The following is a 17,892-nucleotide window of genomic DNA, read 5'->3' as shown; positions in this document are numbered from 1 at the left end:
GTGGGCGCAGGCAGAACAGGCTGGATGGTGGTCGGAATCATGGCAGTGATGCAGGTGGTGTGGGCGCAGACAGAACAGGCTGAATGGTAGCGGTGATGCAGAAGGTGTGGTCGCAGGCAGAACAGGCTGTATGGTGGTAGTGATGCAGAAGGTGTGGGCACAGACAGAACAGGCTGGATGGTGGCGGTGAGGCAGAAGGTGTGGGCGCAGGCAGAACAGGCTGGATAGTAGCGGTGATGCAGAAGGTGGGGGCACAGACAACAGGCTGGATGGTGGCAGTGATGCAGGTGGTGTGGGCACAGACAGAACAGGCTGGATGGTGGCAGTGATGCAGAAGGTGTGGGCACAGACAGAACAATCTGGATGGTAGCGGTGATGCAGAAGGTGTGGGCACAGACAGAACAGGCTGGATGGTGGCAGTGATGCAGGAGGTGTGGGCGCAGGCAGAACAGGCTGAATGGTGGCAGTGATGCAGAAGGTGTGAGCGCAGGCAGAACAGGCTGGATGTGGCAGTGATGCAGAAGGTGTGGGTGGTGGCAGTGATGCAGAAGGTGTGGGCACAGACAGAACAGGCTGGATGGTGGCAGTGATGCAGAAGGTGTGGGTGCAGGCAGAACAGGCTGGGTGGTGGCAGTGATGCAGAAGGTGTAGGCACAGACAGAACAGGTTGGATGGTGGCAGTGATGCAGGTGGTGTGGGCGCAGGCAGAACAGGCTGGATGGTGGCAGTGATGCAGAAGGTGTGAGTGCAGGCAGAACAGGCTGGATGGTGGCAGTGATGCAGAAGGTGTGGGCACAGACAGAACAGGCTGGATGGTGGCAGTGATGCAGGAGGTGTGGGCGCAAGCAGAACAGGCTGGATGGTGGCAGTGATGCAGAAGGTGAGTGCAGGCAGAACAGGCTGGATGGTGGCAGTGATGCAGAAGGTGTGGGCACAGACAGAACAGGCTGGATGGTGGCAGTGATGCAGGTGGTGTGGGCACAGACAGAACAGGCTGGATGGTGGCAGTGATGCAGAAGGTGTGGGCACAGACAGAACAGGCTGGATGGTAGCGGTGATGCAGAAGGTGTGGGCACAGACAGAACAGGCTGGATGGTGGCAGTGATGCAGGAGGTGTGGGCGCAGGCAGAACAGGCTGGATGGTGGCAGTGATGCAGAAGGTGTGAGCGCAGGCTGGATGGTGGCAGTGATGCAGAAGGTGTGGGCACAGACAGAACAGGCTTGATGGTGGCAGTGATGCAGGAGGTGTGGGCGCAGGCAGAACAGGCTGGATGGTGGCAGTGATGCAGAAGGTGTGAGCGCAGGCAGAACAGGCTGGATGTGGCAGTGATGCAGAAGGCGTGGGTGGTGGCAGTGATGCAGAAGGTGTGGGCACAGACAGAACAGGCTGGATGGTGGCAGTGATGCAGAAGGTGTGGGTGCAGGCAGAACAGGCTGGGTGGTGGCAGGGATGCAGAAGGTGTGAGTGCAGGCAGAACAGGCTGGATGGTGGCAGTGATGCAGAAGGTGTGGGCACAGACAGAACAGGCTGGATGGTGGCAGTGATGCAGGTGGTGTGGGCACAGGCAGAACAGGCTGGATGGTAGCGGTGATGCAGAAGGTGTGGGCACAGACAGAACAGGCTGGATGGTGGCAGTGATGCAGGAGGTGTGGGCGCAGGCAGAACAGGCTGGATGGTGGCAGTGATGCAGAAGATGTGGGTGCAGACAGAACAGGCTGGATGGTGGCAGTGATGCAGAAGGTGTGGGCGCAGACATAACAGGCTGAATGGTGGCAGTGATGCAGAAGGTGTGGGCGCAGGCAGAACAGGCTGACTGGTAGCGGTGATGCAGAAGGTGTGGGCACAGACAGAACAGGCTGGATGGTGGCAGTGATGCTGAAGGTGTGGGCACAGACAGAACAGGCTGGATGGTGGCGGTGATGCAGAAGGTGTGAGCGCAGGCAGAACAGGCTGGATGGTGGCGGTGATGCAGAAGGTGTGGGCGCAGGCAGAACAGGCTGGATGGTGGTCGGAATCATGGCAGTGATGCAGGTGGTGTGGGCGCAGACAGAACAGGCTGAATGGTAGCGGTGATGCAGAAGGTGTGGTCGCAGGCAGAACAGGCTGTATGGTGGTAGTGATGCAGAAGGTGTGGGCACAGACAGAACAGGCTGGATGGTGGCGGTGAGGCAGAAGGTGTGGGCGCAGGCAGAACAGGCTGGATAGTAGCGGTGATGCAGAAGGTGGGGGCACAGACAGAACAGGCTGGATGGTGGCAGTGATGCAGGTGGTGTGGGCACAGACAGAACAGGCTGGATGGTGGCAGTGATGCAGAAGGTGTGGGCACAGACAGAACAGGCTGGATGGTAGCGGTGATGCAGAAGGTGTGGGCACAGACAGAACAGGCTGGATGGTGGCAGTGATGCAGGAGGTGTGGGCGCAGGCAGAACAGGCTGGATGGTGGCAGTGATGCAGAAGGTGTGAGCGCAGGCTGGATGGTGGCAGTGATGCAGGAGGTGTGGGCACAGACGGAACAGGCTTGATGGTGGCAGTGATGCAGGAGGTGTGGGCGCAGGCAGAACAGGCTGGATGGTGGCAGTGATACAGAAGGTGTGAGCGCAGGCGGAACAGGCTGGATGTGGCAGTGATGCAGAAGGTGTGGGTGGTGGCAGTGATGCAGAAGGTGTGGGCACAGACAGAACAGGCTGGATGGTGGCAGTGATGCAGAAGGTGTGGGTGCAGGCAGAACAGGCTGGGTGGTGGCAGTGATGCAGAAGGTGTAGGCACAGACAGAACAGGTTGGATGGTGGCAGTGATGCAGGTGGTGTGGGCGCAGGCAGAACAGGCTGGATGGTGGCAGTGATGCAGAAGGTGTGAGTGCAGGCAGAACAGGCTGGATGGTGGCAGTGATGCAGAAGGTGTGGGCACAGACAGAACAGGCTGGATGGTGGCAGTGATGCAGGAGGTGTGGGCGCAGGCAGAACAGGCTGGATGGTGGCAGTGATGCAGAAGGTGTGAGTGCAGGCAGAACAGGCTGGATGGTGGCAGTGATGCAGAAGGTGTGGGTGCAGACAGAACAGGCTGGATGGTGACAGTGATGCAGAAGGTGTGGGTGCAGGCAGAACAGGCTGGGTGGTGGCAGTGATGCAGAAGGTGTAGGCACAGACAGAACAGGCTGGATGGTAGCGGTGATGCAGAAGGTGTGGGCACAGACAGAACAGGCTGGATGGTGGCAGTGATGCAGAAGGTGTGGGCGCAGACATAACAGGCTGAATGGTGGCAGTGATGCAGAGGGTGTGGGCGCAGGCAGAACAGGCTGACTGGTAGCGGTGATGCAGAAGGTGTGGGCACAGACAGAACAGGCTGGATGGTGGCAGTGATGCTGAAGGTGTGGGCACAGACAGAACAGGCTGGATGGTGGCAGTGATGCAGGAGGTGTGGGCACAGACAGAACAGGCTGGATGGTGGCAGTGATGCAGGAGGTGTGCGTGCAGACAGAACAGGCTGGATGGTGGCGGTGATGCAGAAGGTGTGGGCGCAGACAACCGGCTAGATGGTGGTGGTGATGCAGAAGGTGTGGGCGCAGGCAGAACAGGCTGGATGGTGGTGGGAATCATGGCAGTGATGCAGGTGGTGTGGGCGCAGACAGAACAGGCTGAATGGTAGCGGTGATGCAGAAGGTGTGGTCGCAGGCAGAACAGGCTGTATGGTGGTAGTGATGCAGAAGGTGTGGGCACAGACAGAACAGGCTGGATGGTGTGGGCGCAGGCAGAACAGGCTGGATAGTAGCGGTGATGCAGAAGGTGGGGGCACAGACAGAACAGGCTGGATGGTGGCAGTGATGCAGGTGGTGTGGGCACAGACAGAACAGGCTGGATGGTGGCAGTGATGCAGAAGGTGTGGGCACAGACAGAACAGGCTGGATGGTAGCGGTGATGCAGAAGGTGTGGGCACAGACAGAACAGGCTGGATGGTGGCAGTGATGCAGGAGGTGTGGGCGCAGGCAGAACAGGCTGGATGGTGGCAGTGATGCAGGAGGTGTGGGCACAGGCAGAACAGGCTGGATGGTGGCAGTGATGCAGGAGGTGTGGGTGCAGACTGAACAGTTTGGATGGTGGCAGTGATGCAGGTGGTTTGGGCACAGACAGAACAGGCTGGATGGTAGCGGTAATGCAGAAGGTGTGGGCGCAGACAGAACAGGCTGGATGGTGGCAGTGATGCAGGAGGTGTGGGCGCAGGCAGAACAGGCTGGATGGTGGCAGTGATGCAGAAGGTGCGAGTGCAGACAGAACAGGCTGGATGGTGGCAGTGATGTAGAAGGTGTGGGTGCAGACAGAACAGGCTGGATGGTGGCAGTGATGCAGAAGGTGTGGGCACAGACAGAACAGGCTGGATGGTGGCAGTGATGCAGAAGGTGTGGGTGCAGGCAGAACAGGCTGGGTGGTGGCGGTGATGCAGAAGGTGTGGGCGCAGACAGAACAAGCTGGATGGTGGCAGTGATACAGAAGGTGTGGGCGCAGGCAGAAGAGGCTGGATGGTGGCAGTGATGCAGGAGGTGTGGGCACAGACAGAACAGGCTGGATCGTGACAGTGATGCAGGAGGTGTGGGTGCAGACAGAACAGGATGTGTCTTTAGAAAGAGGTGGGATAATTACTGACCCAGATTAACGCACCCATGCATGTTTAAAGAAATCCTAAATAAGCCCTTGAGATCTGAACTTGGACACCTCTGCTCTAGAGGAATAAATTAGGTCATGTTCCAGATGATTAGTAAGTGTCTGGTCAGGTTGAGGTGCAAGTGGAAATATGGGTTATAGGTTTTGATAGGGTGCAGATCTCCAGGATGCATGGTAATGAGCTAACGACATTGTACTTATATATATATAAACTTAGTCGTAGTAATAGAAGATCTGATAATTAACACTAAAATCCACTTTCTTCACAGGCACTTTGCTTGTCTATCCTCAAAGTATATGTGCCCCGGAGTCCCGGCCGTTATGAGCACCTTACTCGCCAATATCAATGCCTACTACGCCCACACTACAGCCTCCACCAACGTGTCTGCTTCTGACCGCTTCTCAGCGTCTAACTTCGGGGTGAGTTTCCTGGTGCTGGTCTTGCTCCTTGTTCTGCTCTGTAATAGAAGTTTCTTCATGATACTAATCTCTTTGTCTTATGTGCGCAGAAAGAGCGTTTTGTGAAGCTGCTGGACCAGCTGCATAATTCCCTTCGTATCGATCTCTCCATGTACAGGGTAAGCTCAGTGATAGTGGCAGACAAAGGCAATGATTGCAGAGTGTGAGCACAAGACGCTGCTTCTTCTAATCAGACTCTGAAACAATTACTCTGTTCTCCGTGTAATTAACGAACTCCTGGGAAAATAAAGTGCTGTACTGTAAAAACTAGTTACTGATGTGGAGCGTGCAATTAGTCTCCTGGTACACCTCCAATGAGCGCACTCTATTGATGAGACCCGGCAGCGGTTTGTCTCCCTTCTCAGTAGAATAAGTAACCTATCCCTGACTTACGGAACGGTCGTAATCAGCACCGCAAAACCTGCAGATCCTGTGTAGGGGCTGGAGCGGGTGTCAATATGAGGTTACAAATTTCACCCTTAAATTTTATGACCGAAATACATCAAAATAAATATACACCCACCATTTTGTTTATTTTTCTTACTGAAATTCAATGTATGAACCTTAAAGCTCCATATCTTATGAACCGTTTGTACAGCGCCCCCTTTATTTGTACTGATGATTTTGAGATGACATTGTCCGATTCTACATACTCCTGAGATGCTGAACATCAGATACTTTCTAGATTATGTCACTGTGCGGCCGCAATAGGCTGGTTCTGTCGTCGTCTGGTTTTGATTCCGTCTTAAAGTACTTTTATTGGCTGAACCCACACAGTACTAAGTCATACCTGGAATTTACAACAGACGTGTATGACCTGCAGCTGTTCGGCCATGTTTGTGTTCAATTACTAAATGCGATTGGATAAATGGCTGGTTGCTATGGGCAACACCAACTTTTCTACACTATTACCCGTAGAACGTTTCTCGTACATGTTACCATAGATCCTCATACCAGATGGCCTCAGATCATGTTCATAATATGAGCTCTGTCACTGTACAGATCACCCCACATATTCCTATCATAATCAGACACCGGAGTATTGAAGTCATTGTAGATTATAGAGATTGCCGTGCCACCTTCTGGTGTATAATAATCTTCTATATTCCGCTGTTATCACCTGTGCGGCCCCCTCACCCCTTACAGTGACGGTGATCAGTACTGTGACAGCTGTTCGGGATTAGGGTCTCTATTGTGGGATATATTGTGCCCCACGTTTTACAGGGTAGACGATGGGACTAAGGCCATGGACACACAAGCAGTTTACATCATTTACTCGGACAAAACCTCACTCCATTAAAATCGGGTTTTCCTTACTCAGTGCATCCCGGATTTTCTTTGTTTATCTGCGTACTATTGATTAACGAAGGTAACACAAAGTAGACCCCGAAAAGTGAGAGAGGAAAGCAGAAGAATTTTTAGACGTATTGCAGGAATTTGGTGATCCTCCCCTAGCGCCAACATCCAGTCCTGTGCTCACAACAACTGTGTGAGAAGACCGATCAGCTGATAACGTTCTGTGAACATCAGAATTCCGCAGCGGTGTATTAATAATGCATTAAGAAGCCGACCGTGAACGAGAATACGTATGATACAGGCTGTATGTTCCAGATCACCGCTAGTCTGTTGTACATTGAATTTCCTACCAAGTCACCTATGTAAGGCTGCTTATCATCCATCTTGTTGTACAGCTGCAGCGTTAGAGAAGAGCCAGGAACAATCCTATGGTTTGTTCTGCTTGGTTTCCTCTTTAGCTGAAATACCAGCTTTAGTTCTGTAACTATATAATTGTATATACAGTAAGGAATACAGACCCGAGGGCCTGAGCTGGTGGTGATTGTCAGCTGTCCGTCCATGTCACACAACCTGTCCTCTTACTGATCTCTCCTGCACCTGCGGGAGTGCTGGAATTGTACTCCGGGTACGACATGCTGGGTGAATCTTGGCGCCCGTTTGCGCTGTGCCTCCACCAAGCTGTCTGAGTGTTAAATAATGAATCCCTTACCATCTGTTCTCTACAGAGTTCCAAAAGTCTTGGCCCAAAATGTTTATCAACACCAATGCTGATTATGTCTGTGTTTTTCCCTCCGTTCAGTTCTCTGCATCCCACGAAAGATACAAATAATTTCATCCTATTGAGCATTTTCCTGTTTTTATAAATATGTTATGTGTAGTTATTAGTATTGAGGGATCAGGGTTCCCAGTAGTATGAGTGAGTGCCCTGTTTGTTTTAATAAAGCTTCTACAAACTTGTTTCAGTCTCTGCAGAGACACCAGCTGGAGGCCATCTTTACTCTTGGCGTAGAGACCTCCCTGGCTTACGGTTTATGTAAATGTTTACTCTGTGCCATGTCTGACTGTTTCTTAGTAGTAATGATGCATAAAACAGAAAATAAAAAGAAAATAATTAACTTTACCTATCTGAATTTGAAGCACAGCTTTAAAGGATGTATAAATCTGATAAATGTTCTGTTCAATGCTTTTGTCAGAGTGCTTCGTGTTGGAGCTGCAGATCCGATTGTGAATAAACTACTCAGATGCTACAACATAGCTTGTTTCTACATTACATCCAGCAGTATATTTGATATCTGCAGTACTTCTAGTGTAGATGGGAGTCTCTTACCTTCTCAGTGGTGGCTGAATGTCTTAAACGCTGTGACCTGGACGATTTACCTGCCGGTTGCAGACCTTTCTCTAATCCTGTTTTCTTTCCTGTCTCATAGAACAATTTCCCCGCCAGCAGTCCTGACAGACTGCAGGACTTAAAATCCACGGTGGACTTGCTGACCAGCATCACGTTCTTCCGCATGAAGGTAACCTGTCTTCCCACGAATATACTGAAAAGGATTAAAGTTGATGTATAATGCTTAGTTAGATGGCTCTTGTATCATTTCATGTTTTGCCTTAAAAAATAGGTTCCACCCAGAACATCAACGTAAACTGCGCCCATAATGACAACATTCACAATATTCCCTGCTTTTACCGTAAGGAACCCTCCTAGTAGACAGTTGTTTTTCCTGTAACCAGTGCAGGTGGTCCTGGCAGCCTAGTGAGGTTCCATGTAAGTTTCCCAGAATAGGGATCAATATCTCCTCACAAAATCTTATATTGAGCTATGATAGGACAAGACCGCAATGCGGAGCTAAGTAAAACATAACGGAGATGAAAGTTTGTGTCGGACATTTTCACCTCTTAGGTTAAGCTGAATCGTGCTCACATTGTGTTCTACAAACTTCCGCTTGCGCCTTATTATTGAACAGAAGGACAGTATAAGAATAAAGAATGAAATGGCGCAAGTTTCTTATTGAAGGGGCTTTAAACTCGCTTTGCATTAAATTCTGATCAGAGTTGTTTGAAAGACGGCGTTATTTACAGTGTTGGAGACAGCTGTATGTGATTGGCTGTGTGTCACAATCACATGGTTCTCTCTGTGTGGCTCTCAGTCAATCAAGTTCTTCCCAGTCCTGCTTCGAACACATATTCCAAATTTATCCTAGACCAATCACTGTCAAAAACATTGATCGTCATTAAAAGGAAGTAGTTAATACTTTAAAATGGATCATTGCAAACTAATTTGTTTTTGTACACCGTCCTGTACTGTAGATTAAGGGGCGGATTCAGTTTGCCTCGATGTTCTGCTGCACCTATTTCGGTAGGAATCTCTGCTTATTTTTCTGCGCACCTCTGCGTGGTGGGAGAAAATGAGGGGAGACTTCTGCCATAACATCGGCGCGATGCGTCTCCATGGACTCTCCAGAGACACGTTGTGCCCAATTGAATCTCCCCCTAATATTCCTTGTTTTAGAGAGTGTACAGTGGCGCAGGTTACCCCACAACATGTCACATAAATGAATCAGATGTGATCTGGTTATAAAAGAACAGGACTTAAGAAGAACCAGCAGTTTGACAGGAGGCATCAGCCAGACACATCGGTCTCCATTGTTCTCTTCCGTGTAATGATGAGTGTTCTATAATGAGCACCCAGCATGAAGCTGCCAGTAAAGGCTTAGTCTGTGAATGCAGCCAGGACGCCGCTCTGCCCCGGTGCTGATCTTCAGCAGATAAGTGGGACAGCGTCATTACCTCTGATCAGAGCTGTCGGCTCAGGACACTGAGCAGGATTTGAAGAGCAGAAGAGCCCGGGGAGCAGGAATCCGCCTGCATCTGTCTGACAACGCTGGATGTGTCACCTAACATTTAGCTCAGTGTCAGAGATCCGGCACACGGGACCTCTCTAGAGCTCTCTGCGCCCGCGCTCTCCTTCCCCTGTTTGCTCTGATAACATTCACCAACTCTGGAGTAATGAAGATAACAAATTGGTGATTTAATAGAGGGAATTATTGAAATCCTAATCAGACTACAAGTGCACCCAGAAGTTGGGGGCTCCTCGTGCAATAGACACATGGGTGTATTCGTTCTAACCAACTGGTTACACCTGGGGATTATGCCGATATTTGTAACGGATTCCTGCAAGACTACAAATAGGTTGTGGTTATGGAATCATAGAAACGCCCCACGTGTGACTGAAAATAGGTGTAGAAATTTGGATTATGGGGATAGGGATCAAAATTGCGCTTATGTAAAAGCCTTGTACCATATAGTCTTGCTTTGTACTAACAGTCTTATCATGTGTGGTGTCCAGTGGTTTTTGTTTTGTTTTTTGTAACCTACTTTTATTTTCTTTATTTATGTAAAAGTGCCTCCTTTGTGGTGATTTATTATTCTCTCTCTTTCCTGCAAGGTACAAGAGCTGCAGAGTCCCCCACGTGCCAGCCAGGTAGTCAAAGACTGTGTGAAAGCCTGTCTGAACTCCACCTATGAGTATATATTCAACAACTGCCACGAACTGTACAGCCGAGAGTACCAGACCGACCCAGTAAGTATCTCCTTACATGGAGAGAGAAGACCTAAAGTCCTTATTAACTGGGGGGTTCAGCACATTATACTAGGTGCCAGGGGAGGCTCAGCACATTATACTGCGGGCCAGGGGAGGCTCAGCACATTATACTGGGGGCCAGGGGAGGCTCAGCACATTATACCGGGGGCCAGGGGGGGCTCAGCACATTATACCAGGTGCCAGGGGAGGCTCAGCACATTATACTGCGGGCCAGGGGGGGCTCAGCACATTATACTGGGGGCCAGGGGGGGCTCAGCACATTATACCGGGGGGCCAGGGGGGGCTCAGCACATTATACCAGGTGCCAGGGGAGGCTCAGCACATTATACTGCGGGCCAGGGGGGGCTCAGCACATTATACTGGGGGCCAGGGGAGGCTCAGCACATTATACCGGGGGCCAGGGGGGGCTCAGCACATTATACCAGGTGCCAGGGGAGGCTCAGCACATTATACTGCGGGCCAGGGGAGGCTCAGCACATTATACTGGGGGCCAGGGGAGGCTCAGCACATTATACTGGGGGCCAGGTGAGGCTTAGCACATTATACCGGGGGCCAGGGGAGGCTCAGCACATTGTACCGGGTGCCAGGGGAGGCTCAGCACATTGTACCGGGTGCCAGGGGAGGCTCAGCACATTGTACCGGGTGCCAGGGGAGGCTCAACACATTGTACCGGGTGCCAGGGGAGGCTCAGCACATTGTATCGGGTGCCAGGGGAGGCTCAGCACATTATACCGGGTGCATGGGGAGGTGGCTTGGTGGGTTGTTACCGACAGTGGTCTGCACCTAGAAGTGCAGTGACGGTCAGTGGTGGGGGAGCGCCCCTGGGTGGCTGACATTGGGGGGATAACTTGGTGGGCCGTGACAGACACTGATGCAGCTTGGTGGGCCGTGACTAGCAATGGGTGTACCCGAGTGATCTGTGACTGGCAATGAGAAAGGGTACCTTGGTCGACCATAACAGACAATGGGGGGGAGGGGGGTTGTACCTTGATGGGCATTGCAAGACAATAAGAGGGGTGACATGGAAGGCAATGATGGACATTGGGTGGTAATTTGGTGGACAGTAACAGACAATGGGGGGGTAACTGAATGGATAGTGATGGACAGTTGGGGAGGTAACTTGGTGGGTAGTGACAGGCAATGGGGGGTAATGATTGCGTTTTTGAGATTTTTTTTTTCGGGGGAGGTACAAGGGATTTATTCGGCTCGTGTAGGACGTGTCTATGAATTTTCTTTTCTTTTCCTTTCTCCCTAGAGCAAGAAGCAGGACCTGCCTCCCGAAGAACAAGGGCCCTGTATAAAGAATCTGGACTTCTGGCCCAAGCTGATCACGCTGATTGTATCCATCATTGAGGAAGATAAGAACGCCTACACCCCAGTCCTAAACCAGTAAGCAGACCCCGCGGCGGCTGCTGCCCACCTGCTCTGGTCTCTGTCTCTCTAATCCTTCTGTGCTTTGTAGAGATGTCATCTCCTGTCTGTCTTCCTGTCTGTCTCTTGTTGTATAAGTGACGTCGGCCAAGGTGTGAGCGCTCACTCACAGGCTTCCTGACACCGGGTGAGTGAGGGAGAGCACTGCTAGTACCTGCCTGCCACCTGACTGCCGTTGTTGTGCATGCTCATGAACTGGAGAGCCCATGAATGAGACGTACATTCATTCACCCAAACAATAGAATGTTCTGATATTTCCTTCCATGGCATTTTGGGGAAATAAATTAGAAAGCGGTTTTCTCATAGACATCGCCTTGTAAGTTTCTGGTACTTTATTACTGTTCCTGTGATTGACTGGGGTGTGGGCGCCTCATTGTATTCAAACGCTTCTTGGAAAACTGCAAATAAAAAGTGAAAAATATTTACTGGAAGTATTTGAGTAAAGAACGGGCCGTTCCCTATATGCCTGGACATTATATATGGGACGTGGGTCCTGTTCCTCAAGCAGTTAACAGATCTGATGAAGGTAGCTCTGTAATGTCATGGCTAGAATGGGGGGGTGCGCACTGGGATGCATGTGTGATAAACCGTTCCTGCTGGTTGGTTGGTGACACCCTCAAACCCATCATGACCAGCAGACTAGTCATGAACGTGTCCTAGGATTTGCATGTGTTGAGCGTGTTGCATGCCTTCTCTCTGAGAGTAAGAGGATCTGCAGGATTGTTTGCTTCTGAGATGGTGGGAAACAGAGCGTTAATATCTATATTGTCATCTTCTCCTTTAGACACCCATCTAATTTTTTTGTTGTGTGGCGTCTTATGTCCAGTATATCATAGACTTGCTTCATGAGGCCGTACAGGCATGTGGTCCCTAAAGCCCATGCCTCTTATAATACATGGGTTTGTTATACCATTATAATATATTACATGACCTCTCGTGTAAGCACTCTGCCGAGTTTATCTTGGGACTCGGCCTCTGTTATCTTATGGAATATAGTTAGTGTGTATTCAGGTTCCATAGATCTTTAACCAATGGTCTCTGTGAATTCCTCCTGTGTATTGGGTCCTAGGTCTTCTCATTGACTCAAATTTTCTACTTTCTTCAAGATTTCCTCAGGAGCTGAGTGTGGGGAAGGTCAGCGCAGAGGTCATGTGGAACCTCTTCTCTCAGGACATGAAGTATGCTATGGAAGGTAAGAGGAGATCTACAGTTCCTTATTTGGTTATGGAGGCCCTGGTGCCCAGCGTTCCTCCCAGAACCTGGGGTATTGTTGGGCAGTCCTATGCCGCTCACGTCACTATGACTTGTCCTGTGAGACCTGCTGAAGCTGGGGTCATAAGTCATTGACATTGCATGTGACCACCCCACCGTCTCTTATAACTTTCCTTATCTCCTCCATCTTCCCCTTCTGTTCATAACAGAACATAGTCTGCTGGGTCCTGGCCCTTCCCCTAACTCTCGATAATACTTGATGGTTCTAGAAACTCGTCAATACCCCAATAGCGTCTTTGTTGTCCACTGTAAGTTCTTCTTTCTTGTCTTTGTGGCTGCACTAAAATAATGTTAATCACTATACTGAACAAATCCTATGATAAGGGCATGTTTATATCAGTAGTTATATGACAGCCCTAGACTGTCGCAGACCTAGAGACACTTGATTAAACATACCTGGGTAAGAAAGAGACCGTCTTGAGGAGAAGAGACAGAGGAAAGAGACAGCAGTGTGAGAATCACAGGCTCGGGGGCTCTAACCTTATGTACAGTTGCAGTAATTGTTTTGCCATAATTTGCCGGCGCATGTCTTCTATGCAAAACACTCAGGACACAGACCGTAAATTTAAAATATAGTTTTATGTGTAATTGGGTAACCACAAACAAAGACAAAGCTCTTGGTACTGACCACAGTCCCCCCATGGGAATGATAAATTCAGGAAGGGGGGGGGCTCCGATGACCCCAAACAAGTCCTGATGCAGCAGGGGGGGCTGCCAACCCCCTGCTGGTGGAAATAGGTGACCTAAAATAAATTACAAAGTTCTACCTATTTTTTTTTTTAATTTAGTTTTTTTAACATTGGGTGGTGGTAACCTTTAATTAAAAAAATTTAGGGCAAGAAAAGTTAGTGAACAAATACAAGCGATAGGTAATTATAGGTGCATATTGTAGCCTCCCTTTATTAACTGCTGGGCCACAAAGTAACTTGCACCAGATTTGAAGAGGAGGACAGAGGAGCAGAGCTAAACGTTGTCTAGTTCACTCGGGTACAAGGAGTGAGCAGAAGACCCTCTGACCTATTCTATCACGGCTTGCTGCGGGGGCCGCTCATCTCCTGATGGCCTCCCACCGAGAGCTCGTTTTCTGCCTCTCATTTTTGATTCTATTCTTCCCGACCTGCATATGAGTCAGCTGGAGGTCACACAAGGAGGCCGTATATTTACCAGTAATTGCCTGATTAAATCCGAGTTCTGCAACTTTATCCAAAGAAGTGCGATATTCCTGTTCTCCTGTAGACCTGATCGTGGCTGGCTGTAGGTGGTTTTATAATGTGACTTTGTGTCGTGCGATGTCAGGGATGGGGTTGATCTGTACGTGATCTGCATTAATACTCTCCGCACATGTATAAACCTTGGGACTAGTGTCTGTGGAGCTGTGAGTCTGCATATGTCAGTGTGATTACTTTGTATGGGTTATATAGGCCTCTGTCTTGCAGACATGGAGGGCTGCAGGACCCAGTGTGGGTAACTCAGAATAAAGGACATAATTATTGCACTCGTTATATATATTCCGCCAGCTCTCAGGTAGCTGTGTTCTGAGCCTCTCAGAAGAGTGACAAGTGATGAGATAAAGAGAGAATGTCATCTACGTTACACACATGCAATGCAGGGCTGAGACTGTTTATCCTACAGAGCTTCATAGAAGGAGAATTATGAATAATGTTGCACTTTGCACTATAATTGATGCTCACTTTTCACTAGTGTGAGTCAGACACCAGCCGTGTGAAGGAATCTGGTGGTGCTAGAGAATAATCCGCTCCAGACATTATATGGATAGTATCGAGTGACTGGTGTCATCTATATCCTACTGTATTATATAGGTGTAAGAGTCTCTCCTATAACTACTCCTAGGTGTGACTCCTGGGGATTGTGGAAGTTGATACGTAGGACAGTAGTTGGGGGACGAGTAACAATAATCTTTCTTCTTTCTCACTTCTAATGTCCAAGTCTTGGATAAAATAAGTGCTCTTCATTGGCTGAGTGGTAAGTTCTCCCTCTAGAACTGCCCCTGTGGGGGGTAGTTAAATGCTCATAGTCTTCCCTGCTCTAGAAAAGAAATATTCCCAGACATCACTAGCTGAGCTTCTTCATATTATTACTCCCGGGAGTCTGCTAGTTAACATTATATACCGTGTGTTATATACATTACGTGTTCCTTTCTCTTATTTCAATTTCCCGTCCCTTCCTAGGTCACCAATTATTTTTTTTAAATGTTAAGTAGTGATAAAAATTTTCTCTGTCTTGTAACCTGGATCAGAAAATCGGGTCCGGGCGTTTTTTTTTCTAGTGCAGAAATTAGAAAATCTAGTTGCTACAGATTGCCCAGTTTTGGGCAGCACAGATCTCCATAATATGTGACGGGGTTTGCTGGGTTCATGTCTCGCTGCACAGGAATTCTAATTCTGGTCTAAATTCAGGCTTGTACAAGGTGGCTGGGAATTAGAGGGTCACTTGTTGCTCGGTACTCACTGATCCCCTAATATAATTACTGAATACCTCACGCGTTTTACCTCTGTAGAACTCAGTGTGTGACGTACACTCCTCGCCAGGGACACTGAGATTTAAGTGGGCCCTCCGCCAACAAAAGGGAAACAAGACTATATCCTAAATCTAATGCATATTTTTGCTCTGTAAAACACTTTCCATTGATACAAATTAGTCTGTGCGTGGGATCATTATATTCGCAAAGGTGGATACAATTCAACACAAGATCCAGCTGTGCACACTACCGGTCCTTACGGTGTCAGTGTAGCAGTCCTCTAAGTGACTTGCGTGTTGTATTATTACCACTATGAGGACTATATATAGTCCCGTCTGGGTTCCTGGCGGCTGCGAGGCCCAAGCAGGTTATCACCCTAATACTGGGAGACCTGCTTCCCTGGTGTTCCCCAGTTCCTGACCCAATGTCTGCATCTCTGTTACATCCTGTTTCTCATCGCTGTGTCTCCTCTTATCACAAGCCCCGGCCGTCTTTCGAATCCGCATGATCCATTTTTTTGGCGGTAAGAATCTCTAGATAGTGACCAGATGAGATCCTCCCTGGTAGATCTAGCTGTGAGACTGATCACAGACTTTTAAAGGATCGTTTACTGAGTGCTGTGTCCTGTGCCTGCTTTTAATTAGGGGCAACGCAGTGTCCTCTCGTGACGATACTGGCGTCCTGCATGAGTAACATCTCCTAATTCCTCCAAATCCCTTTTCATTAAGGAATCAAAACCTTTAAAGGGGGTGTATTGCTGCCTCTGAGCTTGTAATCTCTCCCCCAGCTAGCAGAACGGGGCCCATTGCTGATACCCCAATATTACGCAGCATATACAGAATACACCAATCTCCAGGGCCGATAGGGCGGATCCATTGTCTTTTGCTTGATGGAGTCCTGTAATAAATGTTATAACATCACTGCATCCCGTGCAGGACTCTGCCTGGAGATGGGAGAGCGTGGTGGGGGTCCCGTAGGCCGGATGCCAGTGCTGGGGGTGGATTAACACATTCATAAACTGATATATCCACCTTTAGCCGGTGTACATTGTTGCTCACTTTGTGCCATGTTTGTGTGGACACTGGACGGTGCCCAATACCCACCACTTGGTGTTTATGTCACAGAGCATGGCGGCACGTACAGCACTGAGTAAAGGACCCCATAGCCGGCTCCGTAATACTACATCATACTACGTATAGTGAATTCACAGTTACTCCTATAGCTCCCTACACCATGCAGTTTCTAGGTAATCTAATAGATCCACATGACCCGTTTGATCTAGTACAGTAGAGCTATAGTACTTGGCTTCCTGATAGTGACACAGACTCCACAAGGCTTTGGGCCTAATCTACCTTCCTCTGTTCCTGTATTTTATTTATACTTTGAATAAGATTCTGCATCTTCTTCCTGGCTAGAAGGGCATGCTGAGTCTTGTAGTTCTGCCTCAGCTGGAGAGCCCTTGGTTGTCTATGACTGTATGATTGCATGTATAGGGTGGTGACGTCAAACACGCCCGCTCAGCAGGTGACCCTTGCACTGCGCTCTCCCAGTCCGGTATAAATAATGCCGCTCTTATCCTGCCTGGCGGCGGAGAGCTCTGATTAGCTGTCGTGGAGTTTATCCAGCACTAGGTGGCAGCGTGGACCAGATGTGCCGGTAATTGATTTTGTGGCCTCTGTCTGGATATTGTTGCACAGTGACTGTAATGAGGCGATGGGGTTGTGTGATCCAGTGTAATCAGCTGCCCCCGTTCTCTGTCTTCTAGTCCACCTGAAATATATATCATTATAGTGCGGCCCTTCAGACGGGCATAATGCAGAGTTATCTCACAATATTGAACGTCCTTTTTAATGCTGGGTTTTCTGCTATTTTCTTACTATACACACCTTGTATTGTTATTGGTTGTCCCAGATCACCACTGTATAACACCTCCTAAAGTACCTGGTGCTGTCTACCAGCCGCAGTGCGCTCCACCTGTCTGTTTTCTGTCCGCCTCGGTTTGTATTTCTCAGGTTGTGTTTTCTCTTTGGGGATTTGTGGTGTCTACATTGTAAGTGCCCGACGCAATGCTGCCCCCTGCTGCTCAGTCTATGAATGTACCTCACCCATCCTGTCCGTCTTCTCCTGACCAGAGCACGAGAAGCATCGACTGTGCAAAAGTGCAGACTACATGAACCTGCATTTCAAGGTGAAGTGGCTGTTCAACGAGTATGTGCGAGACCTGCCGGCCCTGAGGGACAAGGTGCCGGAGTATCCTGCGTACGTAGCTTGTCCCTCTTTTATTTCTGGTACGTGGTGTCTGTCGTGTGCTTCATGCAGTGTCTGTGTCCTGCAGGTGGTTCGAGCAGTTCGTCATGCAGTGGTTGGACGAGAACGAGGAGGTCTCCTTGGAGTTTCTGCACGGAGCGCTGGAGCGCGATAAGAAAGATGGGGTACGTACCCCGTCAATTTCACCGGGGCATCTATACAAATTAAAGGAGCTTTGGGACAAACTTAATATACCTACTTCTACAGTCTTTTACTAAATAGTGTTTTTTTTCTGTGCTTCTCAGCCATGTAGCTGGCGCTAAAGTTGATTTGTTCTGTTATAAGACACCAATGCAAAGGGCACAATGGATCTGTGTCATATCATGAATCGTATCCCAGGACAATGGGAATTAGTAAACACTTTTGCCTGATGATATAAATGTGTGACTGA

At 49.2% G+C, this 17,892-nt stretch overlaps 1 protein-coding gene across 6 annotated transcripts in view; it reads left to right on the top strand.

The window, feature by feature from the left end:
* Positions 1 to 17,892, top strand: part of UNC13B (unc-13 homolog B) — a 211,880-nt gene that overhangs the window by 179,432 nt on the left and 14,556 nt on the right. For all 6 annotated transcript variants that reach the window (XM_075186722.1, XM_075186731.1, XM_075186711.1 and 3 more), the window contains 8 exons: positions 4,926 to 5,076; positions 5,166 to 5,234; positions 7,839 to 7,928; positions 9,857 to 9,991; positions 11,268 to 11,401; positions 12,550 to 12,635; positions 17,327 to 17,453; positions 17,530 to 17,626. In XM_075186722.1, coding sequence (XP_075042823.1) covers positions 4,926 to 5,076; positions 5,166 to 5,234; positions 7,839 to 7,928; positions 9,857 to 9,991; positions 11,268 to 11,401; positions 12,550 to 12,635; positions 17,327 to 17,453; positions 17,530 to 17,626 — 889 coding nt within the window. The remainder of the gene's footprint in view (positions 1 to 4,925; positions 5,077 to 5,165; positions 5,235 to 7,838; positions 7,929 to 9,856; positions 9,992 to 11,267; positions 11,402 to 12,549; positions 12,636 to 17,326; positions 17,454 to 17,529; positions 17,627 to 17,892) is intronic.

The sequence above is a fragment of the Mixophyes fleayi genome, chromosome 1 (genome assembly GCF_038048845.1).
Source record: "Mixophyes fleayi isolate aMixFle1 chromosome 1, aMixFle1.hap1, whole genome shotgun sequence".
NCBI classification, from domain to species: domain Eukaryota; kingdom Metazoa; phylum Chordata; class Amphibia; order Anura; family Limnodynastidae; genus Mixophyes; species Mixophyes fleayi.
The sequence above is the reverse complement of the archived record's forward strand: the minus strand, read 5'-3'. Positions and strand labels throughout refer to the sequence as shown.